The sequence below is a fragment of the Chlamydomonas reinhardtii genome, chromosome 14 (assembly GCF_000002595.2).
Source record: "Chlamydomonas reinhardtii strain CC-503 cw92 mt+ chromosome 14, whole genome shotgun sequence".
NCBI lineage: Eukaryota > Viridiplantae > Chlorophyta > Chlorophyceae > Chlamydomonadales > Chlamydomonadaceae > Chlamydomonas > Chlamydomonas reinhardtii.
This window is the reverse complement of record NC_057017.1, coordinates 3,617,371-3,639,931: the sequence shown is the minus strand read 5'-3', so window position 1 is coordinate 3,639,931 and position 22,561 is coordinate 3,617,371. Positions and strand designations below refer to the sequence as shown.

General features: G+C 65.8%; 2 protein-coding genes across 2 annotated transcripts; both read right to left on the bottom strand.

The window, feature by feature from the left end:
- Window positions 1-540: 540 nt before the first annotated feature.
- CHLRE_14g631300v5 (uncharacterized protein) lies at window positions 541-11,223 on the bottom strand. The gene is made up of 19 exons (XM_043070410.1): window positions 10,917-11,223; window positions 10,720-10,760; window positions 10,432-10,536; window positions 9,596-10,228; window positions 9,185-9,354; window positions 8,425-8,866; window positions 7,766-7,960; window positions 6,981-7,514; window positions 6,541-6,719; window positions 5,870-6,218; window positions 5,127-5,633; window positions 4,727-4,914; window positions 3,931-4,297; window positions 3,554-3,694; window positions 2,878-3,449; window positions 2,516-2,660; window positions 2,069-2,245; window positions 1,695-1,838; window positions 541-1,447 (listed from the first exon to the last, which is right to left on the bottom strand). The coding sequence occupies exons 1-19, from the start codon at window positions 11,000-11,002 to the stop codon at window positions 1,335-1,337; spliced, it is 5,088 nt and encodes a 1,695-aa protein (XP_042917083.1). The 5' UTR covers window positions 11,003-11,223; the 3' UTR covers window positions 541-1,334.
- A 50-nt stretch (window positions 11,224-11,273) lies between these two features.
- Window positions 11,274-22,443, bottom strand: CHLRE_14g631250v5 (uncharacterized protein). Its single transcript, XM_043070409.1, has 21 exons — window positions 22,167-22,443; window positions 21,693-21,806; window positions 21,089-21,376; window positions 20,754-20,882; window positions 20,522-20,593; window positions 18,804-20,283; window positions 18,162-18,497; window positions 17,756-17,844; window positions 17,431-17,532; window positions 17,012-17,128; window positions 16,724-16,815; window positions 16,100-16,528; window positions 15,626-15,865; window positions 15,380-15,437; window positions 15,145-15,239; window positions 14,529-14,808; window positions 13,815-14,303; window positions 13,606-13,647; window positions 12,769-13,441; window positions 12,356-12,618; window positions 11,274-12,183 (listed from the first exon to the last, which is right to left on the bottom strand). The coding sequence occupies exons 1-21, from the start codon at window positions 22,284-22,286 to the stop codon at window positions 11,692-11,694; spliced, it is 6,000 nt and encodes a 1,999-aa protein (XP_042917082.1). The 5' UTR covers window positions 22,287-22,443; the 3' UTR covers window positions 11,274-11,691.
- Between the last annotated feature and the right edge of the window lie 118 nt (window positions 22,444-22,561).

Sequence of the window (22,561 nt, the reverse complement as noted above, 5' to 3'; positions counted from 1 at the left end):
CAGGGATCGTAACAGTAGATCTATTACAACTGGCCGGAACACTGGGCGTGGTGATGGCTTAACTCGGCGCCATCGGCCGTGCCTCTCATCGTGTCTCATCTTGGCGGGCGTTCCGCCCACAGCAGGGCTAGCAGGGCCGCAGAGGCGGGCAATGTCGGCAGAGCCCACAAGCATTCCAAGCAACCTGTTCATCGGCGTTACTTGACAGAATGTGCCTTGACCGTGCCGATCGGACGATCCCAGTCGGCTGGGTCCCTGGACACATATGCTGGGCCCAGGATGGGGATGGCCGGGCTACACATGCGCGGATGCTTAGTTTGGATGGGTAGCTGCAGCAATGCCGCTTGTATGGGCAGTCACTCCTGCACAACTCAGTTGGATCTTCCGTAAGCAGGCGCGCTCACAAAAGAGCCGGGCCAGGCTGGATGTTTGCAACCGCGGGACTTGCTTCAAAGCGCCCTACTGTTGGGACGATTTGGGTATTTGACACCACTGGCACGCCACTAGCCCAACAACCACCGGTGACACCGGCAACGTAGTCAATGCGATGCTTGACACGAGCTGCTTTGGTAGCCAGCCTTTTATACCAACATTTCTGCCCATCCAATCAAGATAATGCCCTCGCCTCATCGGCCTCACCCACTGTGGGAGGGGCATACCTATTATTACCTACCCATCCATACAGCGGCCACGGCACCCTCCACAGACATCATATGACAGCTTTTAAGATTGCACTGCTACACGCGAGCTCTTCTAAGTAGTCTTAGGTGGCTTGCTAGTGCCTTCCAGCCTGTTGCTCTCCGTGTTGCTTGAATGTGCCTTCAAGTGTGGTGGATGGGGGGCTCTCCACATACGGTAGCGTAATGCGGTGAGCTAGGCGCGAAACCCTGCCTGCCCCCTCCCCGCTCTAGGGGCTTGCCACCCGCCTGACAACGAATGAACAGCATTGCACACGCGCACCACATGCGCATCATAAGAAGCTACGATAGTAAGGGACCCACTCATTATGAGGACCGATGGTGTAGACAGCTATCAAGTGAGCTAGCTGGCAAGAAGTATTGAATCACGTGCCTGTGCGGCGCGACGTAAGTACCACAGTACGGTACAATGTATGAATGTTGTCAGTCCTCCTCACACGTACGCGAAGCACAAACAAGAAGCATAAGAAGGAAAACCGCACCCCAATCGTTCACACAGGTGTCACCTGTCACCCGTGCACTTGCATTTGGATGCTGGCATCACCCGTGGCCACCACCGCCAATCCACAAGTATGCATCCAATCTTAACCACAGTGCCGACGGAGATAGTACGCACGAGGAGCGCTGAATGATGGGTCAGGGCGCGGGACCAGCACCGGCTGACCGTCGTTCCTGGCCCACGGCTCTGGGAGGGGGGCGCCTGAGCGGCCGCGGGGACCGCACGGGCAGCTTGCGCGGCGCAGGGCTCCCTGTTGCAGTAGGAACACAACAACCGATCGATCGTATGCCGCGAGTCATTATTGCTTCCCCCAGACCACAACATGTATGCGCGAGCGAGGGCGCGATGCTTGCATGTGCGATGTGCGCATGCGTGCCTTACCAAGCTACCATGCTCCGGCACTACTGCTGAAAGAATCCGCAAGTCGCAATGCCAGCATGCAGTGCCAGCAGTGACTCTACTCCAACAGCCCGGCACGGTCGCCACGGCGCGCGCACCTGCTGTATGCTCGGGCTTGGGTGGTGGTGGTGGGGGCGACGGCGGCCAGGGTGCGGGACAGGCGCAGCACTCGCGTGCGTCGGCACCACCTGGAGGCGGCGGCGGCGGCGGTGCCAAACGTGACGCCGGCGGCGGTGGAGACGCTGCAGGGCGGCCAGCAGCAGCAGCAGCGTGCGTGTCAGAAGCCTGCCTGGACACCCACACACGTGCATGCCCCGGCCATGGTGACCCACGCACGCGCGACCATACCGCCGGTACATCGCTCCCCGGGGGCTTACGGTACGTCCCACACACTGTGGGCGGGCCGCAAAGCCCATCACGTGCGTGGATGGCCCGCCCTCCCCGCCTATGTTGCGTCGACGCAAGCACGCACCCGATGCACCTGGCGGCGCGATCTCGTAGATGCCGTAGGCACGGCTGCCCCCGCACATCTGCTGCGCATCTCCCGGGCACGCGGCGTCGCACTGCTGAGTCACGACTGACACGGCGGCGGTACTGAAGTTGCTGAGGTGCCAGCAGTCGCCGCCTTGCACGGCGTAGTAGCGCGCACCTGCCAGGTGAGAGGCAGGGCATGAGTAACGTGAATAATGCAGTGAAGCGACGATGGATAGAAGGCGAAGCAATGCCAGATTCGCTGTCAATGGTCACCGTACGTGTTGCGTGAGTGCGTGGGTGCGCCGATAGGTTGCAGCCATCGCAATCCACGCTGAAAAGCCACGGAGATAGCTAGGTTTGAGATGTCAATGGCTCCGTCCCCCCCCCCCCCGCCGCCGCCCTGTAGCAGGCGCCCGCCACGCACCCGCGCCAAACACGCACGCACCTAGACGGCGCGCTGCCTGGGCGCACAGGTCGGACGTGGCGGCGGTGTTGTTGCGGTAGATGGCCAGTAGCGAGGCGGCGGGTGGTGGTGCGGAGGCGGCGGGCGACAGCAGGGCCTCCTGGCTGACGCAGCCCACGTAGACGTTCTGCACGGAACAGAAGCCGGGGCGTGGTTGGGTGCGGCCGGGAGAGTTGGCGGGCACGCGCGCGGCGTTTTTGTTCACCGAACATGCACCCATCAAAGAGCGAATGTGGCTTTCCAGAATCCCGCCAAGGGCCCAACCCGCAATTGGGCGCCAGCGGCCGCATGCACAGCAGTCCTCCTGAAGCCCTGCTGCATGCATTACGGTGTTTGCGTCGCACCTGGTACAGCCGCGGCGGTGTGGCGGGCACGCGCACCCCAAACACCTCCAGCTCGCGCACTTGCAGCGCGTGCTCGTCATCCATGCGCGGGCTGGGCACCAGGTTCTGAAACGTCACCCAGCGCCCCACCACCGGCGGGTCAAACACCAGGACTGTGACGTCCTCCGACAGCGCCGCCGGCTGCTTCCACACCAGCGTGTTCTTTTGGAGGTTTGCGGTGTCGCTGGCGGTCGCGGCCATCACACTCGCGTTTCCGACCCGCAGCTCCGACATCTGCGTCCGACCCAGGAACCCGCTGCGGTGCCAGATTCGCACCCAGGAGATGATGGAGGGCGCGCCGAGGTCCAGGGACAGCCAGGTGTCAAAGTCGAAGGGGGCGGTGTGCAGCATCTGTTTGTCGGTGGCGGTGTCGCCGTCGACTACGTAGGTGGCCCTGCAGCCGCCCAGGCACCACCAGGTGAGGTAGGAGGAGGAGTAAGCGGCCGCGCCGCGGGCCAGGTTCTGAAGCTGCTGGGTGCAGTTGGGCGGCGGTCCCTGCGGGCTGCCCGAGGATTGGCTTGGCGGCGGCGTGCCTGCGGTTGGTGGGTGCAAGGCAAGTTGATTGGGTTTAGCGTTGCTGTAGTACTCTATGTGGGATTGAGGGTGAAGGCGCGGAACGCGGAAATCATGTTTTTACCTGATGAGGACTGAGCGGGAGATGGAGACGGTGCCGGTGATGGCGAAGGTGACGGTGACGGCGATGGCGATGGCGATGGGGGCGACGCTGCGGCCGGCGGCGTGGTGCCGGGCGGCGGAGCGGGTGGCGGAAGGGGCCGCACTGTGCGCACGTGCAACAGGTGCGCGTCACACGCAGGTGAGGCTAGTCAGCTCAAGGGGCAGGGCAGCGGGTAGCAGCATGCAGGCATTCTGTTTGCACCCCACATACAGCCGCGTTGCAACCAAACCAAGCCAGCCTTTCAGGCGGCCAACCAGCTACAGTAGGTCACCGATACCTGGCCTCCAACTCCAAACCATGCACCCACCCCGCCCACCCACAACGTTCGCGACCCTCACCTCCAGCCAACGACCAGGCCACTACAATCTCCAGCTCCGGCGGCGCTAGGTCGTGGCTTCCAGCAGGCACCGCCCCTGCTCCACTCCCGCCACTGCCACTGACGCCTCCACTGCTTCCACCACTAGCACTGCCGTTGCGCCCTGTGTACGTGTAGCTGCCGAGGTAGCCGCGGCTGCCGGCATTGCAGGCCACGCCCCGCCCCGCAGCCGGCACCACCTCGAGCAGTCGCCCGCCGACCAGGGTGGTGTTGGGGAACGTCACCGTCTGGTCCATCACTGTCACGCCGCCGCTGCGGACAGTGAGGTCGACGCGTATGGGCCCGCCCGGCACCACGGCCGCGAGATACTCCACGCATACGGCGTACGCCTGCACACACGTCGTCGGCAGATAGCTAGCGGTAATGACATGCAGCTGCACTGCGCTGCACTGCACTGCACTGCACTGCACTGCACTGCACTGCACTGCACTGCACTGCACTGCCCTGCCCTGCCCTGCCCTGCCCTGCCCTGCCCTGCCCTGCCCTGCCCTGCCCTGCCCTGCCCTGCCCTGCCCTGCCCTGCCCTGCCCTGCCCTGCCCTGCCCTGCCCTGCCCTGCCCTGCCCTGCCCTGCCCTGCCCTGCCCTGCCCTGCCCTGAGGTGGCGTGAACAACAAGCTGCGTGCATGCCAAGCATGGGCGACAGAATGCATGCGCGGCCAGAAACCGCACAGTCCTGCTGCCAGTCCTCCCTGCCGCAACCACAAATCACAAGTGCACAGCCCTCCCCCAGAGCATGTAATTACGTCGCCGTACCCACCGTCTTGTAGGGCGAGCTGCCTGCCTGCCACACGTAGCGCTCGTAGTTGGAGGTGGTGGCCACGTTGTCCCCCATAAAGATGGGCCCCGTGCCCGCCGCCGCCGCCGCCGCCGCCACCGCCGCCTCCGTGCCTCCAGGCGGCATCCAGTCCACCATCGCCTCCAGGTCAAAGACGGCGTTGGTGGCAGCTGGACATGATGGATGCACAAGTGACCGTGTGGAGTCAAGGGAAGATAGGAAAAGGCAAAGTGGCGGGGGGGAGAGAAGGCAAGTCACCAAGCGCATACGGTACTGTAGCCGTGCCTGACAGGCCGGCAACAACCACGCACCGGTCACGCCGCGGCATCATACCCCGAGCGTAATAACTTGACCCAACAGCATGACATACACCTCGTCACACCTGCGGCGTTGGGAATGCAGCTGGCCAGGGCGTAGCCCCCATCGCATGTGTCGGACAGAGTGCCCGTACATTCGTACGGCGGCAGCGGGTCCTGCTTCAGCAGCGCTTGCATGGAGATGTTGCACCGCACGTTGTTGGCGAACCGGCGATCCTCGGGGTGTCCCAGGGAGCCCGTGTCCAGGTCGGCACGCGGCACGTACCAGTACGGCAGCGCGTAACCGAAAATGTAACCCGCCGCTCGGCACGTGGTCGCAGCCAGCAGCGTGACCACCTTGGCAACGGCGCCGCCGCACACCGGGTAGCGAAGCGCCTCGTCAGCAGAGCCCCGCACGGTGGCTAGGGTGAATGTCAGGGCGCCGGGGTTGCGGTAGAAGGCCCAGTTGCGGTTGGGGTACTGGTACTGCCAGGGCAGTAGAGAGCTGAAGGACACCAGAGGCGCGCCGGCGGCGGCGGCGTCACCGGGTGGGGCGGGCGGCGAAGGCGGCGGTAGGCGCGGCGGTGGAGACTCTGTGGGGTTTGGGTGCGACATGGAGGATAGCAAGGTGCAGGACAGGGGCAGGGCAGGGGCATGGGGAATCGTTTAGCTGCAGCCGTGGCCACAGGCCCACAGCACAGGAGCCCCGCCTCTGCTCACCCTGCCTGCGCGCATGCATGGGCCGTGGTGTAACCCATGCACTCCGTCCATCCCTCGATCAACCTGCCCCGCTAGCTAGCCCCTCTGCTGCCTTGCTTCAGCAGCTCACCTCCGGCCCACGACCAGCCCACCACGACCTCCAGCTCCGGCGGCAGCGCGTCGTGGCTCCCAGTTGTCCAGGTGGTCGAGTACCTGCCACCGCTGACACGGCCCGTGTAGTTGTAGCTCGCCAGGTAGCCACGCTTAGAGGGGTTGCAGGCCACGGCGCGGCCGGGGATCGGCGGGCCCGCAGGCGGGCCGCCGAAGCTGCCGAACAGGCCGCCGTGCCCGAGGGCGCTGGAGTTCCAGACCACGGACATGGACAGAACCACCGCGCCGCCGTTGCGGATGGTGAGGTCGAGGCGCACGGGGCCGGCCGGCTCAACGACCTGGAAGTTGTCTACGCACACGTGGTATACCTGAGGTAGGGGGGGGGGGGGCGGCGGAGCGAGGGATGCAGACGATACCAAGTGAGGGGCGGGGGGCAGTAGTTAGGGGCTCCTGTCGTGGGCTTGACCCGGCCCCAGCAGCACGTAAGCCTCTCCCCTTCAGCTCACCACGTCCCCACAACCCCACAAGAGCGTCGCACACACACACACACACACACACGGTAAATTGGTAGGTATCGGTAAGTAACTCCGGCGTCGTCTGGGCGGGCTTTCGTTTCGTTTGTTAACACACACACACACGCACACACGCACACACACACACACACACACACACACACGCACACACACACACCGTCAAGTAGGGCCTGCGCACGTCTGTGCGGTCCGCGGGCGGCCACATGTAGCGCTCATAGTCGAGGCCGGTGGCCACGTTGTCCCCCATAAAGGTGGGCGGCGAGCCGACGGACAATGCCGCACTGGCCGGCGCCGCCCAGTCCACCACCGCATCCAGGTCGAAGAGCACAAGGTAGTCTGTAAGTGGTATGCAAGGTATCGCACGTGTTTGGCATTGATGGGGGTTGTCTGATATCTCTGAATGTGGTGAGCACAACCATAAGGTCCAGGTTCCGATGCAGGGCATCGCGCGGGCAGTCGCTCTGCATGCCTGTGCTCGTTCCTCTCACCTACCTACCCTCCGCAGCCAATCCCTGGCCGACCACCAAAGCACTAGCTGCTCATCATCATTATCATAATCACCACACACAGCGCGCACGCACGCACGCACGCACGCACCTGACGAGTGCGGGATGCAGCTGAGGAGCGCGTAGTCCTCGCAGGAGTCGGCCACAGTGGCGGCGCACTGCTGCTGTGGCGAGTCCGCCCCGCCGCCGCCGCACTCCAGATCCGTGAGGAAGCGCGGCGGGCCAGCCGCAGCAGGCCCCAGCAGCGCCCCGCCACCGGCGGGCGCCAGGGTAGTGCCGGGCCGGTGCGCCAGGTACCAGGGCGGCAGCCCGTACCCCAGGACGTAGCCGCCGGCCCTGCCGGGGTCGTTCCAGCAGGCCATTGCAGCGTAGTAGTCCACAATGGCCTCGCCGCGTTTGGTGCACACAGGGAGGTAGGAGGAGACGCCTGTGGGGTCGCCCACGCTGGCCCAGAGGAAGGCCACGGCGCCGGCGGGCCGGTAGAGGGTCCACAGGCGTGAGGCCTCGATGTAGGTCCGCGGCATGAGGTTTGTGACGGTCACGTTGGCGCCCACGACCAACGCTGGAGGAGGAACGCCATCGCCGCCGCTGCTCGGGGAGCTTGGGTTTGCGCCGCCTGATGCTGCTGCACCGGCGAGAATGGTAATAAGCGGGATGGGTGGGGTTAGGCAATGCTGGCGGCAGGCACGCATGCACGCCATTGTGTTTTGTTGTTTTGTGTCGGCGAGACGCCGGCTGCCTCCACGCCTCCGCGGGGCGTGCGCGGTGGGCGAGCGGTGTATGCCGCTGGCATTGCACTACTGCATGCTACATTCACACACGGCGCGGAACTGTTTGGAGGCCTCGCTCCGCATGCATGTCTCCCAACACACTCACCTGGCGCGGGGTAGGGCGAGGGCAAGGGGGAGGGCGAGGGGGAGGGCGAAGGGGAAGGGGAGGGGGAAGGCGCAGGTTGCCCGGACACCTGTGGGGGCGGCGATGCAGCTTTTGGCGGTGGCGGGAACTGCACCGCAGGCCAAGATGTGATGATGTCGACATCGTTCGTGTTGTTGATGAAAACGAAACTGGAGTCTGCGGCGGCATGCGGGTGAGCACAACAGACATGAGTCAGCGGATGCAGGATGGACAGAGCGTGCCGTAGCGGCCGTTGCGGGAGATGAGCTAGAGTCAAGCGCAAAGCTGCCTTCGGTCCTTAGCCTGTTGGTCGCGCACGTACGTGACACTTCCCCGCCCAGCCAGTGCCACACCTCCTCAACGGCTCGAGGAGCAGGGGGCATCCGAGGTTGGGAATCCCCACCCACCCACCCCTGCACGTAGGGTTCGAACAATACCCATCAGCCCTCTGTGTTGCCCGCCATGACAGCGCCATGCATGGCCATGAACGGTTATTCCCCCATCACCCATCGCCCGTCCTCTTTCCCTTTCCCTTTTCCCTTTCCCTTTCCCTTTCCCTTTCCCTTTCCCTTTCCCTTTCCCTTTCCCTTTCCCTTTCCCTTTCCCTTTCCCTCCCCCAGCTGCCCCCGCTCCCCGCTCACTTGCGTCCAGCAGTGGAGGGAAGCGCACGGGTGCAGGAGACCAAGACACCATGATCTCCAGCTCCGGCTGCCCGCCCTCAGCTCCACTCCCACTCCCATTCCCATTCCCACCACTGCCACTGTCACTGCTGCTGTTGCGCCCCGTGTGCATGTAGCTGCCGAGGTATCCGCGCATGCCGGGCGCGCATGCGCCGCCGCTCCCAGGGCCCGGCGGCGGCGGCGAGGGCGGCGAGGCGGGCCCGCCGTTGCCATCATCGCTCCCGAATGCTCCCCGCAGCAGGTCAGCGAGCAGCTGCTGAGGGCTGCCGGTTGCGTATTCCGGGTAGGCCCAGGTGACGGACTGGTGCAGCGCGAGGGAGCCGGCATCCCACACGGTCAGCTCGAGGCGCAGGGGGGTAGGCGGGTCCACCACCGCGAAATGCCCCACGCACACGTCGTACACCTGCGCGCATGTACGTAGGGTAGCGCTCGCTAGGGTCAAGGAGCGAAGTAGAGGGGCGTAAGGGAGGATACGGCATGTGGTGAAGCCCAGCTACGCCACCACGTCTCGGCGAGCTATTGCATGCGCAGCAGGGTATTTCTACCGCGCGCACGTAACACGCACGCCGTTTGTGCGCCAACCTGCCCCTCGCCCTGCTGTCCCATCGCGCACCCTTTTGTGCGCAGACCAGCAGGGCGCCTACCGCCCACCAACGCCACAGCGCAGTAGTCACCGGCCGAGCCCTTCCTCCGGCGCACCCACCCACACCCAGTCACCCACCGTCTCGTACGGCGTGCTGCCTGCCGGCCACACGTAACGCTCGTAGTTTCTGCCGTACAGCACGTTGTCGCCCTCGTACGTCGGTGCCGTACCGCCGCCGCTGGTTACGGCAGTCGCTGGCGGCGCCCGCCAGTCCACAACAACATCCAGATCCAGCACGGATCCAGGATCTGCACGTCGCATCATGCAATGCATGCGTGTTACGCGCATGGGTCAGGGACATGATATATAAGGCGATTGTCTCGTTACGTGCTAACCGACTTCCAATGCTGCACTCTGGGGTACTTCTCATCCCTGGCATCCCTTCCGCAGCTGTCACGCACTTCCACGCACGCCCAGCTGTCACGCACTTGCACGCACGTCTTCCTCCCTCACCCTTGACATCGATTTGCCTCCTCGCACGGTACTCACCCGTGGCGTTGGGGATGCAGGACAGCACGGCGGGAGCGCCCAGGCACTGCGGCCCCAGATCCCCCGTGCACTCGGTGCTGCTGCCATCCGGCCCCGAATAAAGGATGCACCCCATGTTGCTAATGAACAACTGCTGCTGCTGCTGCTGCTGCTCCCCCTGTCCCACCGTGCCGTTACCGCCGCCGCCGCCAGGAAAGTGCGGCGGCGGCGTGCTTGCGCCTGTGGTGCTGCTGCCGCCGTACGCTGCTGTGTACGATGGCGGCAGGCTGTAGCCGAGGCTGTAGCCGGCGTCCACGCAGGCCGTCACGGCATACATGAGGTTGGCCGCTTTCAGCGCGGGCTCGTTCTCCGTTCGGAAACACACGGGGTACCAGGCGGCATCGCTACTGCCGCCGCCGCTGCTACTGCCACTACTGTAGTCGACCCGGGCCCACAGGTAGCCCATGGCCCCAGCCGGTGAGTACGGGCCCCACGTTCCAATGCTGCCATTGGCGGTAGCATTGGATCCGGGTTGGATCCGGGAGCCTCCCGGCGGTGTGTGGGACCGCGGCTCCAGGCGGCTGATGTTGACGGCGCCGCCACGGCTGCTCAGACCCAAATCCAGGTTAACAACCGCGTACTGCTGACCCCCACCTGCTTGCATGGCATGGTATGAAGTGCAACAGGCAAGGTGAGGCGGGGCAATGTGCGTACGTAGCTTCGCGGTCCATGGCGGTCATCAGCTCACGATCAGCTGACGCCGATTCATTCAAGCATGCGGCGTGTCGGCGACAACGCTATGCTCCTGGCTCGCTACCAGATTTGTCTACCTTTTACGTAATTTTGCATCCCCATACCTTCAGGCGGCGAAGGCGCTGACACCGCCAAGGACTCGCCACGGAGTCCGCGATGGGGTCGGGCCGCCGCCGCGCCCTCCCGTTCCACGTGATTCGCCCGCAATCCTATAGAAGAATGCATGAAGTTTAGAGCGATCTGGGAGGGGTATTCCAGTGAGACATGCTTTAAATGGCAAGGAGACAGGCTGTCGCCGTGCGTCGCGCACGGGGACACCAGCAACACCCCTCCAGCTAGACCCGGGACAGTGCCCATGACACGCCTCAGAGTACTGGCCCCTTCGCGACCACCTGCAGACTCTTGTGCTTGAAGAATCAGTTGTTGGAGGTCTCTGCAGGCAATAGGTTTGGATACAGATCAACAGTAGCCATCAACGCACGAGTAACTCCTTCATGCTGGGGCAACCGCGGCCCACCCTCACGCCCGTCCTTGTACAGACGCCAAGCATTCTACCAGCTTGAGACGTATTATTGCTGCTACGAATTACCTCAGACGTCGGTCCGCCGCTTCGCGCTGTGTGACCTCTGCGCGTGCCAGAGCTTTGGCACAAAAGCTGCTACAAATGACTATCATCAAGACCGCAATACATTTGGCCGCATGTCCCCCGGCGAGCGCGCGTCGTTGCAGCGCCATGTGTCGCTAATTCGGGCGTCTGATAGCTTAGATTCAATTCATGGACCTCACATGGGCAAGCAAGGACTTCTTACGATATTGTCGATGCAAGTAGCAGCTGAGACTACAGGGAGGAACACTAGCGCGGGACCTTGACTGCGCAGGGACCGCCGGTGTTGGAGCGTCATGTATCAAGGCTGCATAATATGCTTTAGTGCTGGTATGATTGAACTGTCAATTTACATTACATGCGCGGGGTCCCGTGGCTGATTGGTCGCCAGCATCGCTCCGGCGCGCCCAGTCGGTCCCATGGCTGGATGCCCGTCCGCCCAACGCTCGACGCCGCAAATTCTCGAACGCTTCATAACCCGCGTACAGGCCGCATTCCCTAGCCGCCTGCAACAACGATTCAGAAACTCCTCCACAAATCGTGCTCCCCCTCTTGCAGCTAGCGTCTCTGCACTGTCTGCAGGCCCGGAGCCTTCCCCGTCCGCAAGCCCGTCCACAGCAGTTTCCTTCACTCATCCCCCAGACCCCCCCTCACCGGCTAGTTCAGATACAATGTTGCGTGCCCACCACCCGCTCATCATACAGTCCGCTTAAACTCACTTGGTATTGTCGCTCCAAATCGCGCCAGGCGCTCTTGTCGCTCAGATCTCATCGCCCTCTCCAAGCTTCTCCTCCTCCTCCTCCCCGTTCACCTGCCCCACCACCACAGCCTGCCCTTCCTGCCGCTCCGCCCCCGCCCCCAGCCTCGCCTCATGCTCTCGCGCCGCCGCCCGCTCCCTCTCCTCCGCCTCCTGCCGCTCCCGCTGCTCCTCCAGCTCCGCCAACAGCCCCTCATACAAGTGCCCATGCACCGCCTCATTCACCGCACACAGCCCCAGCAGCCGCTCCCCCAACGCTGCCACGTCACCAGCCAGCCCCGCCGCGCCCACCCGACCCAGCAGCGCCGCCGCCGCAGCCGCGGCCACGCCACCTCCTGCAGCAGTGCCAGCGGCAGTGCCAGCAGGGGCTGCAGCGGTGCCGCTGCCGCCGGCAACCGCACCTGGCGGCGGTCCCAGGGCCAGGTGTAGCAGCAGCGCCGCACCCAGGGCATTGGTGAGGGAGCGGAAGGCTCCTGAGCTCGGTGTGACCAGCGCCTGTGGGTCGTTAGAGGCGCAGAGAGGAACAAAAGTTCAAGCACCAGCCAGGCAGCCACATCATGTGAAACCAAAAGACAATAGTTGGTTTACTCGATACCACTAGCCCACTCACACAACAGTACAACAGCTCGAACTGTCTTGCTCACCACAACCGCCCAGGACCACTCACCATGAAGGCGGTCTTAAGCCGTGCTTCCGCCTCGGCATCGCCCGCCACCCCCGCAGCTGCCGCCAGCTCCGTCGTCAGATCCGGCAGAGCCATGCCCGGATCCGCCGCCACCACCAGCAGCCGACGGCAGGCGGACGCTCGCGCCTCCGGGCCCCAGGCGGCGGCGGCGGCAGCTGAGGCTGCAGCCGCGGCGGCGGCGTCCGGCGCGGCGGCGCGCGCCGCGGCAGCGGCGGCGCCCCTCAGCTGCGTCACTAGGAGCATGCCTGTAACACAACGGGCCCAGATAGACAAATGGCGCTGTTGCAGGGGGATATTTGATCGGAAGACAAAGCTACAAGCCGCGCCGTAAACATCCCCACGTAACCTTGACAGTAGCTCGTACGCAAGTTCCCGACCTTGGAATGCCAACTCACCCGCCGTAACCACCAGCAGCTGCTGGAACTGGTTCTGGGCGCCATGCAGCGCCTCGCCATCCCACAGCAGGCTCTCCGCCAGTCCCGGGCCCACCGCCGGCGCGTCACTGCACACCAGCGCCGCCACGCCCGCCCGCACCAGCCAGCGCCAGTCGCCCGGGGCTCCAACAGGGGCGTTACTGCTGGGGTCAGAGGAGGAGGAGGAGGCGATCTCAGGCGCGGGGCCCACCGGGACCACCGGCGGTATGACCAGGCGGGCGCTGACGTCAGCAGACGCCGAGGCCGCGGCGGCGGCGGCGGGCGACTGCCGGAGGCCGGACCGCAGGTGAAGCGGCACGCCGGCACCGGAGCCTGCCGCCGCCGCCGCGGTGGCGGCGGCGGCGCGCATGTCGACGCCGTTGGCAGACATGTATGAAGTGATGCCGGCGGCGTTGGCGGCGGCGCCCGCCAGCCATGCCGCCGTGCGAGGCAGCGCCGCCAGCAGCGGCCGCCGCGGCGGCGCCGCCGGCGCCGCCGGCGCCGCGGCTGCCACCGAGTTCTCGCCGTTGACGGGCGTTGCCGCTGCTGCTGTGGCTGTGGTGGGTGCGGGCGGGGGCTGCAGCCCGAAGATGGCTGCGAACTTGGAGCGCAGGTAGGTGACTGCGCCCTCGCCGCCCAGGCTGACCGCCAGGGCCTGCGACAAGTGACAGAGGCAGGGCGGGAGGTGGGAGGGAAGGAAGGTGAGAGTGCGGGCATGGAAATGGAGTGGCTGGACAGAGATTGTGAGGGAGATAGACACGAGAGTCAGTACACTGCTGCTGCAGTCGCACCCCTGCAGTCGCACCCCTGCGGTCACACCTGAAGCCGGCCGTTTGCGGCATCCAGCTTGAGCAGCTTGACCTGAAGAACGACAACACAAGCAAGCCTAGTTAGGAGTGTGCGATTTCATTGTAAAACCCAAGCCAGTTCGACCTGACGTATTCGGTTGGTGGCTGTCCGGTATCATCTTCACACATGGCCACCCTATTTACAATACTGCAGACTTATTTCCCCGCCCGTCCTCCCACCTGCGCCGCCAGTAGCCGCAGCGCCCGCGCCAGCGCCACCGCCAGTGCCGCCACCTGCGGCGACGGAGCAGCCACTCCTCCTGCTGCTCCCCCCGCCGCCTCCTCGGCCGCCTGCTCCTCATCCTCATCGCTCCGATACGCGCTCACACGGCCATCTGCCTCGTCATCGCTCATGTCCGACTCATCACTATCTTCGAACTCGGAGCCCGCCGCCGCGCTGCCGGCGGCCGCGAAAGCCGCGTCTGACTCAGCCAACCGCTGCGCCCAACCGCCGGCCGCCGCCGCCAACTGCTGTCGTACGGCGGCGTGCGCCGCCAGCGCCTCCTCCTCGCGTGCCGCCGCGCCGCCAGCGACCAACAGACCCGCCAGCCGCTCAACGGACGACAGGGCCCGTCGCAACGCCGACACGGCGTCGGGGCCGCCGGCTGCGGCGGACATGATGGCGGAGCGAACGGCGCCCTCGGAGAACTCGGAACGCAGTGCTCCGGCCTGTGATTGGAGCATATTTCGACGGTGTGCAGGCAGTCATGTCGAAACTAGAGCTGATGGAGTGTGGCATGATAGCACACGCCACGCATTTGGACGGTGACCAGGGCCGCTAAGCGAGTAGCGAGGCCCGGGTGGGCAAGCACAATGCGCACAGGAACACCCCTTCCATCCAACCATTTCAAGCCGCGCTGTAAGTCTACTCTTGGTTTGTGGCATCATCCGCACCTGCTGTGGGTTGTTAAGCACGCCTGCCATGTCACTCGCCACCTCGGACAGCAGCGGCGCCACCATACCGGCAAGACCCGCCGTCACCGCCGCCCGAGCCGCCGCCGCGCTGGGGGCGGTGGGGTGCGCCCGGTGGCGGCGGCTGCCGCCAGGCGGCTGCGGGCCGCCAGCGGCGCTGAAGCGGCGGGCGGCGGCGCCGGCAGGGAGCGGCGGCGACAGGGCGGCGGTGAGGGCGGCGGCTACGTTCGCCCAGAAGGCGCACTCCGCGATGGCGCCAGTCCTGAGGCATGGACGTGGATAGCAGATGGGCCATTGGGCCATACAAAATATGCGGCAGTGCATCAGTGAAGTGATGGAGCACGAGGCTGTGGTGGAAAGGGCGCTCACGGATGATCGTAACGTTTTACCACAGGCACCCCCTCATCCCCTGCCCCGGGGGTTACGAGACTACAGGTTGCTACGGGCGCGCTCGTCTTGCGTCTTCGTAACTGGGTGGGCTTTCTTGTGATAATGTTGGAACGTTTTCGTTGGGCTCGGGCAACATAACCTCCCCCCCCCCCCCACACACACATACACACCACCACCAAATCCTTGGAAACTAGACTTCGCGCCGCACCTGCTCCTGAGCACCCGAATGAGCGCCTCCTGACCCATAGCCGCCAGCTCGGCCGGCTCGGGCGGCGGGGGGACACCCGCCAGACCGTCCTTGCCCTGTTTGTGTAAGGAGGAGGGGAAGTTTGCAGGGGTGGGGGTAGAGGCGGTTGCGGGGTGGCTTGGAAGGATAGCATGGCAAGCATAGCAGACAAAATGCGGAGTCGGTAGTAAAGGCCAGGCCAACGCACGCCACGCACCCGCTCAACCGCCGCCACGGCCCGGCCCCACGCCGCCTCCGCGTCCGCCGCAGACAGCCTGTCGCGGCAAGGGGCGCCGGATGTTACCGCATCAGTGACGAGAATGCCGCAAAGCATTGGTATCAAAGCATTGCGGTGCGAAGACGCGCCCAAGTTGTTCCTGGATCAACAACAAGAGCCGCTGAGTCACCCCGTATGCCAAAATCAGCCGACACCGGCACTGGCCCCTCACAGCGTCCCACGCACTTGTAGGGCCCGCCGCCGCCCGCACCGCCGCCGCCACCGCCGCTACTCCCGGTGTTGGCGGCGAGGAGCATGTCGTGCACCAGCGCGCTGTTGGAGTGCAGGGCCGCGTCCAGAGCCGACTGCGCGGGGCCGCCCGGGGCGGGTGCGGGCGCGGGCGCGGGCGCAGCGGCAGGCGCAGGCGCAAGAGCAGCTGACGGGGAGGGGGCGCCGAGGACAGAATGGGACAGGGCGCCGGGCGACCTGTGGGCGTGAAGAACAAATTGGGGGATACATTTAGGGTACTGCTGTACGTCAATGGCAGGTTGTACTCTATGGGAAGGATGGTCGCTGCGCCATTTCGGGTACCATCGGGAGTGACCAGCTCCAGGGTGTAGGAGGAGGTTTTGACACGGCATGGCCCGATGGCCGGCGGCAAGGTGTGCCGTACAACATGGGGGCGGGTTTGCCGTGGACACGCACACCATCCCAACATACCGCGGGCTGGCCGCCAGGGGGGAGGGCGCCACCATCATCGCCGCCCTTGCGCTGGCGGCACCGCCACCAGTGGCACCGCTGTCCTCGTGCGCACGCGAGGGCACCGCAATGGGCACACTAGCCGCAGCTGGCGCCGCAGCCGCAGCCGCGGGAATGCTGCCGCTATTTGCGGAAGCACCGTTCGCAGCCGCCGCAGCCGCTCCAGTGGGCGTCTTGGGCGCGGCGGCAGTGGAGGCGGCAGCAGCGGTAGGGGAGCCGCCGGTAGCGGGCCCGGCAGCAGCAGCAGCAGCAGCTGTTGCAGCGGCGGCGGTGTACGGGCTGGTAATGGCAGTTAGGCCGTTGAGGGAGACGCGCGGCGGCGTGGTGGGCGGTGTGGCGCTGCCGGCCCGGGCCGCCGCGGCAGCTGCAGCCGTGGGGCTGCGCCGGCGCCTGCGCAAGTTGTAACCCAGGGAAAGGGCGTGAACGGACCATATGTCACTTCACTTGATGTGCCGGGCGTTGTTCGTTGGAAAGCCAGAGCAACGCACGTCAACCCCTTACTAGGTGCTGGAGACTCGCTGATACCATTACTTCTAGCATGTGTACATACAAATGAAAACAGAACAGAAGTACAGGAAAGCTCACCGGGGGTTCGGCGAGTCCCCGTCCGTGGTGTCGGCCTCGCTGGCGGAGGGCGTCAAGCTGCTGAAGGCCCCCGCCGCCAGCTCCCCAGCCACCTGAAACCGCACGTGTGCATCGCCTGTTAGCGGGTCCCTCCGCTGGCTTCCCCTGCTAAAGAACCAACCGTTGGTGATGCTCCCGTCATACTCAATCATTTGATGTCTTATCGACCCAGGAACCCGCCAACCCGGTGAGGGACCGGCTGTACGGCGATCCTCATGAGTCACAGACCCCATCCGCCCGCCCACCCACCTGCTGCCGCACCGCCTCCAGCGCCGCCGCCAGCCGTGACAGGCCCGCGGGTCCGCCCAGCCGCGCCACACGCTCGCGCAGCAGCGCCTGGTCGTGCGAGGTCTGCGCGATCACGGCCTGTGCGTGTGTGTGCGTGGCGGGTTACATGCATTAAGTTTACGAAGTGAAGTCGTAGCCAGGTACAAAGGGGGGGGGCGGGGAGGGCGTCTTCGGACGTTTGGGATTGAGACTCTCGTGATTGGTGTTGATTGTACGGTAGTGAACCCAGAACGCACACCCGTGCTCGTTTGTAGGTAATTCATCAGGAACATCAGGATCATAACCCAATCCAACATTCTCCCCTTTCTCCCGCATACACACGCACATGTACACACCTTTCTCGTACACGCACACACACAAAGAAAATCACACAAACGCACCTGCAGGTCTCCGCTGCGCCTCACGCGCTCGCTGCCCGGGTCTCCGCGGCACTTGCGCAGCATGCTGCCCTCCAGCGCGGCAGCGCAGCGCACAAGGTCCGCCTGAGCGCAGGGTGTGGGGTGTGTGTGGGGTGGGGAGGGGGGGTGGAGCGTGTGAGCGAGGGTGGTGGGGTGAGGTGCATGCTCTAGGCGCAGACGGCGGGAGGTGGGGAAGGTGGAGGTCGGGGAGAATGGGCGTCGATTGCCGCAACAGTCCGCAACAGGACAATCAGGCGCTTCTCCCGCCCTGCCCACAACCCCCCCGCCACCCCCCGCCACCCCCCACCTCCAGCGCCGCCGCGTCCGCCCCCTTCCACGCCGTGAACTGGTCCAGGTAGGCCAGCCAGGCGGCGTCGTAGCCCTCCAGCAGCGAGCCTGCAGGGCGGGCGGGGAGGCGCATGCAGGCGCCGGTACATTCGGTTTGGGGAAATACGTTCAAGATTAGCTAACGACGGTAGACGGTAGGCAATCTTGGGGGAAGCGGGAGCCGTCCGTGCAAGCCGGCGTGAGTTGGGCTGATGCCGTACGTACGGTAGGGGGTACGGTTGTGAGCACAGCACGCAGATTCCAGGGTGGATGCGCGTTCAGGAATCAGCGACTGATGCTTCGATAACACAGGCTGGCAACTCGGCAGCTGGCGGCATCAGCAACAGCCAATTCCCCGGGGGGAGGGGAGCTGCTGACACGCTTACCGACAGTCATGCTGGACAGGCCGGCACCCGACGGCGACACCGGCGGCAGCTCCAGTGCGCCAAAACCGCCCGCCGAGCGCTGAGCCGGCGTCTGCGCCGCCGCCGCCGCCGCCACCTGCGCCGCCCGCCTTCGCCTCAGCTCCTCCAGCCCACGCGCCACAGGCGAGGCCGACAGCATGCTGACGTCAGCAGCCGACGGCGAGGGCGGCTGGGCGCTTGGCGAGGCGGCTGTAGCACTGGCGGCTGCAGCAGGGGCGATGAGGATGCGCTCTAGCAAGGCCTCGAAGCGGTATACCAGCTCTTTGGCGGCCGCCGCCAGGGCAGCCTCGCGCGGGCCTGGAAAAAGGAGGGAGAGAGATAGGGCACGTATGAGAGCCGACATAGGGAGAATGGCACGGGGGAATGGCGAGGACAGGACAATTTCACTTGTGCGGAATGCGCGGGGCCTTTAAGAACAAAACGATCCGGTGCAGAATACGCACGGTTTTGGCAAGTGCTTGGGCCCCAGCGACGCGCCTTGCGGTCGCTGTCCCCGAGTTGCGGATCCTGGCCATGTGGCCACCCTTTCCCCGGCCGGTTCCCTTGGGCTACCCCTTAACACAAGCACCGCCCGGCTGATGCGCCCGCCCGGCTGACTCTTACCCGCGCCCGAGAACACCACCTCCGGGTGCTTAACGATCATGAAGGCGCACAGCAGCACACGCGCCGGGTAGCGCTCAATGCGCGACTCAGCCGGCGCGCGCGGAAACAGCCGGCGCAGCAGCGTTTGCGTGTTGTCCCCTCCCGCAGCAGCGCCCGTGCCCGCACCCGCGGCACCGGCGGCGCCGGCGTGCGATCCGTTGGCCTTGCCAGCCGCACCCGTGGCCTTGGCGCCGGCAGTAGCGCTGCTACTGCCGCCGCCGCCGCCGCCAGGCGAGGCGGCAGTAGCAGCTCCGGCGCTGCGCGCCTCCAGCCTCTGCTCCAGACGTCGCATGAGCGCCTGCGTGGCCTTGAGCGTGGCGGGCGAGCGCAGCGCCGCGGCAAAGCGCTCGAACTCATCCCCCTCCTCGTCAAGAGCGTCGGCGTCGGGGTGCGAGCCCGCGCTGCCGCCGCGGCCGCCACCATTCATGCCCTTGCGCGGGCTCCCCAGGCCAATGACCACGGCTGGAGGGGCCGGCCTCGCGCCGCCGCCGCTATTACGGGGACGCGGCACGTCAATGGCGCCTGCGGCGCGCGCCGCCGCCTCCTCTGCTGCCGCCGCCGCCGCCGGTGCCGGTGCCGGTGCCGCCGCCGGCGCTGCCGTGGGCAGCTGCACGTCGGTGACGCGCTGCGCCACAAAGGCCTCTGCCAGGGCGCGGGTGGTGTGCTTGCCACTGGCGAAAGCCCGCCAGCCCGCCTGCAGCCGCCGGCTGCTGATGCTCCGCCGCAAGCCCTCCAGCGCCACGTGCTCTCCCTCCGGCGCTGCCTGCGGCTGCAGCTCCTGAGGGGACGCCTGGGCTTGCTCCTCCTGATCTTTCGGATCCACAGCGGCAGCGCGGCCGCCGCCTTCGTCGCCCGAGGCCTCCGGCCCGGCGGGCGCCGCCGCCGAAGCCGCCAGTGCCGCCGCGCCCTCGCGGCGGCGGCGATCAGGGCTGGCGGCGGCGTCAGCGTCGCTCACCATCTCCAGCTCCGTCTCAAAGTCAGTGGTGGAGGCCATCGCCTCCAGCCCGGCGGCGGCAGCGGCCGCCTCCGCCGCCGCCACCGCCTCCTCCTCCGCCTCACTGTCCGCCTCACTGCCGCTCTCGCTGCCGCCGCCGTCGTCGCCCGCCACCGCCATGGCGGCGGCGGCGGCGCGCCGCCGCCGCTGCGCCGCCACCGCCGCCGACTCCTCTGCCGCTGCCTCCGCCGCCAGCGTCACCAGGGTCTCCATACTTCCGGGGCTGACGACGCTGGCGGCGCCGTCAGGCGCCGCTGCCACCGCCGCAACCGCCGCCGCCGCCGGCACATCCACCGACAGCGCCGCCAGGCCGGCGGCGGCCGCCGCCACGCGCTCTGCGGGCCCGGGCGGGCTGCGTGGGCTGACCGCGAACCCGGAGCTTGAGGGCGTGCGGGAGCGGCCCTGCTCACGCCGGCGCCGTGCATCCTCCAGCTTCGCCTCCAGCGCCTGTGGTCACACGGTGTGTCACGGTGGACAGCACCGGGAGGGAATGAGTACAGTACCATGTGGCACGGCGTTGGGCTGGCGTCACGTCTGCCAGGGCCAAGGCCAGGGCCAGGGCCAGGGCCAGGGCCAGGGCCAGGGCCAGGGCCAGGGCCGGAAAAGTTGGAGTCGGCATGCGTAACACAGATGTGTTTGAGCACCGAGCTGCCGTATGCCCTGACAGGCTAACGACAGAACCCACCTGGCGTCGCGCCTCCACCTCGCTCTGCTGCTGCTGCCGGCTCGCCTCACCCAGCGCGCGGGCGCGCTCCACCTGCGTGCGCGAGGGAAAGAACCGCATGGTCAAGAGGCCTTGGCTTGGCATCCCTTGGCCCACGCCCATTCCACCTCGTGCCCGTCGAGCCTTCTGCCTGCTCAGCACGCGGCCCCATCCGCCGCCGCCGCGGCACACACGTGCACAGCTCCCAACACACCTTGCTGGCCGCGCGCGCTGCCCGCCGCGCCAGCCGCGCCTCCCGCGCCGCCGCCGCCGCCGCCAGCCGCCCCTGCAGCCGGCTGCTGCGCGCCGCCGTCTCCGCCGCGGCGCGCTCCTGGCTGCTCGTCTGCGGTCGCGCGAAACCAATTCAGTGGGGTGCACCGTGCTGAAACCCACATACAGCGAGTCACTCGGTGTAGATGCACAGCCACAAACGAACAAAACCGTTATTCGGAAAAGGGAAGGGCGCAGAGGCCAGTCCAAGGCCCCGTGGGTCTGATGGATGGCTAATCCCACCGGGCCCCCAATCCTCAAGCTGCAACCCACGCCTACCAGCCTGCTCAGGACCAGCTCGTGCTCTGCCCGCAGCCGCTCCCGCTCCGCCGCCCGCAGCGCCAGCCGCCGCCCCTCCGCCGCCGCCAGCTCCGCCTCCAGCCTCTCAGCCGCCGCCACCGCCGCCGCGGCGCCGCCGTTGGCGCCTGCGCCTGCTACAGCCGCTGCAATGGCTGTAGCTGCCTCCTGCCGCTGGCTGGTGCTTCTGCCGGCTGCCATGGCGGCGGCGCGGTGCTGCAGCCGGGCTAGCGAGGCGGCGCGGGAGGCCTCCGCCGCAGCCAGGCGCTCCTATGGGTGGGTGGGTTGGGTTGGTTGGGTGTCAGCAGTTTCCGCAATGTGAGATCCATGAGGACAATTGGCCAGTGATCAGGCCAGTGTTATCGATGGCAGGAGACATATAGGCAGCTGACAAACGAAACTGATGTGGGTCGACTGATACACAGCAGGAGCAACAGGTCACGTCTCGCACATCCCACGCGGCCACGCCACACAGTGCTGTGGCATCACCCCGGACTGCGCAACATGCAACATCCGCAACATGCAACATGCAGGCCGTCTGAACACCAAAATCCCCTTGCACCCTTAGATAAATACATTCCCTTGCCTGCAGTCGCTCCATGCGCCGCTCTCGACGCTCCTCCGCCGCGAGCCGCTCGGCCGCCTTGGTGCTTCCGCCAGCGTTGCCGCGACGCGTGCGCCGCAGCCAGGCCCGGAACTCCTGAGAAGGCCAAAACGGCCGATAGCAGACGTGTGTCAGCATAGCGAGTCAAAGAGCCACGAAGCTCGGAGGAAGGTCGGCGGCGAGGCGCTGACACGACGCTACTGGGCATCCGCGCGAGGAAACCTGGCGCAGCCTGCCAGCGCCCTGCGGCTGGGGCGCTGGCAATGTCTCGTGCACGCCTTCCATCAGCCGCTCGGCGTTCAACTCGCAGTCAGGCCCCGAGGCCTGGGCGGGCGACCTTCGCGCAAGCATCCACTTGGTCGTGCAAGCCATCCGCGCGTTTAACGAACCCTAGAAAGACCGTGTCTGCCGACGTGCACGTAGTCTTTGGCGCCTGATTAGCAAGTAACGTCGCACCTCTCTTCTCTTCTCAGCCGCCTGCAGTCGCGCCACCCAGCTTGGGGACTCGGGGCCTGCTACGCTGTTCTGGGCCCCGGACAGTTCGGAGGCCTCATGCGAACTAATTATGGGCGGCATCGCAGAAGACTTTGTGGTTTGCTCACTGTCCATCCTGCTAAACGCAGCTTGATGTGACTGACGTTGGCTTGCAAGTCGTTAAAGGCCTGGTCCAGCCCTAAACGGACGCCATTCCCTATCAGTCAAGTCATTCCAAAGGATGCAGGATGATGGTAACTACTTGGTTTTCTCAGAAAGCTTTTGAACAGCCCATGCAAAAGCCTGGAATGAGGCATTCGATTCCTCTCAGTGTTTGAGAGCTACGTGCCTCTTGAACGATTCTTGTAATGCATGTA

Coding starts and splice junctions, on each gene's coding strand:
- CHLRE_14g631300v5 (XM_043070410.1), bottom strand. CDS start 11,002: ATGATAGTCATTTGTAGCAGCTTTTGTGCCAAAGCTCTGGCACGCGCA. Junction 6,720..6,980: donor CTGCATCCCGCACTCGTCAG/GTGCGTGCGTGC, acceptor TACCACTTACAG/ACTACCTTGTGCTCTTCGAC. Junction 2,246..2,515: donor CCAGGCAGCGCGCCGTCTAG/GTGCGTGCGTGT, acceptor CTCACCTGGCAG/GTGCGCGCTACTACGCCGTG.
- CHLRE_14g631250v5 (XM_043070409.1), bottom strand. CDS start 22,286: ATGCCGCCCATAATTAGTTCGCATGAGGCCTCCGAACTGTCCGGGGCC. Junction 17,533..17,755: donor CGGACGCGGCGGCGCTGGAG/GTGGGGGGTGGC, acceptor CCCTGCGCTCAG/GCGGACCTTGTGCGCTGCGC. Junction 15,866..16,099: donor CCCCTGGCGGCCAGCCCGCG/GTATGTTGGGAT, acceptor TCACGCCCACAG/GTCGCCCGGCGCCCTGTCCC.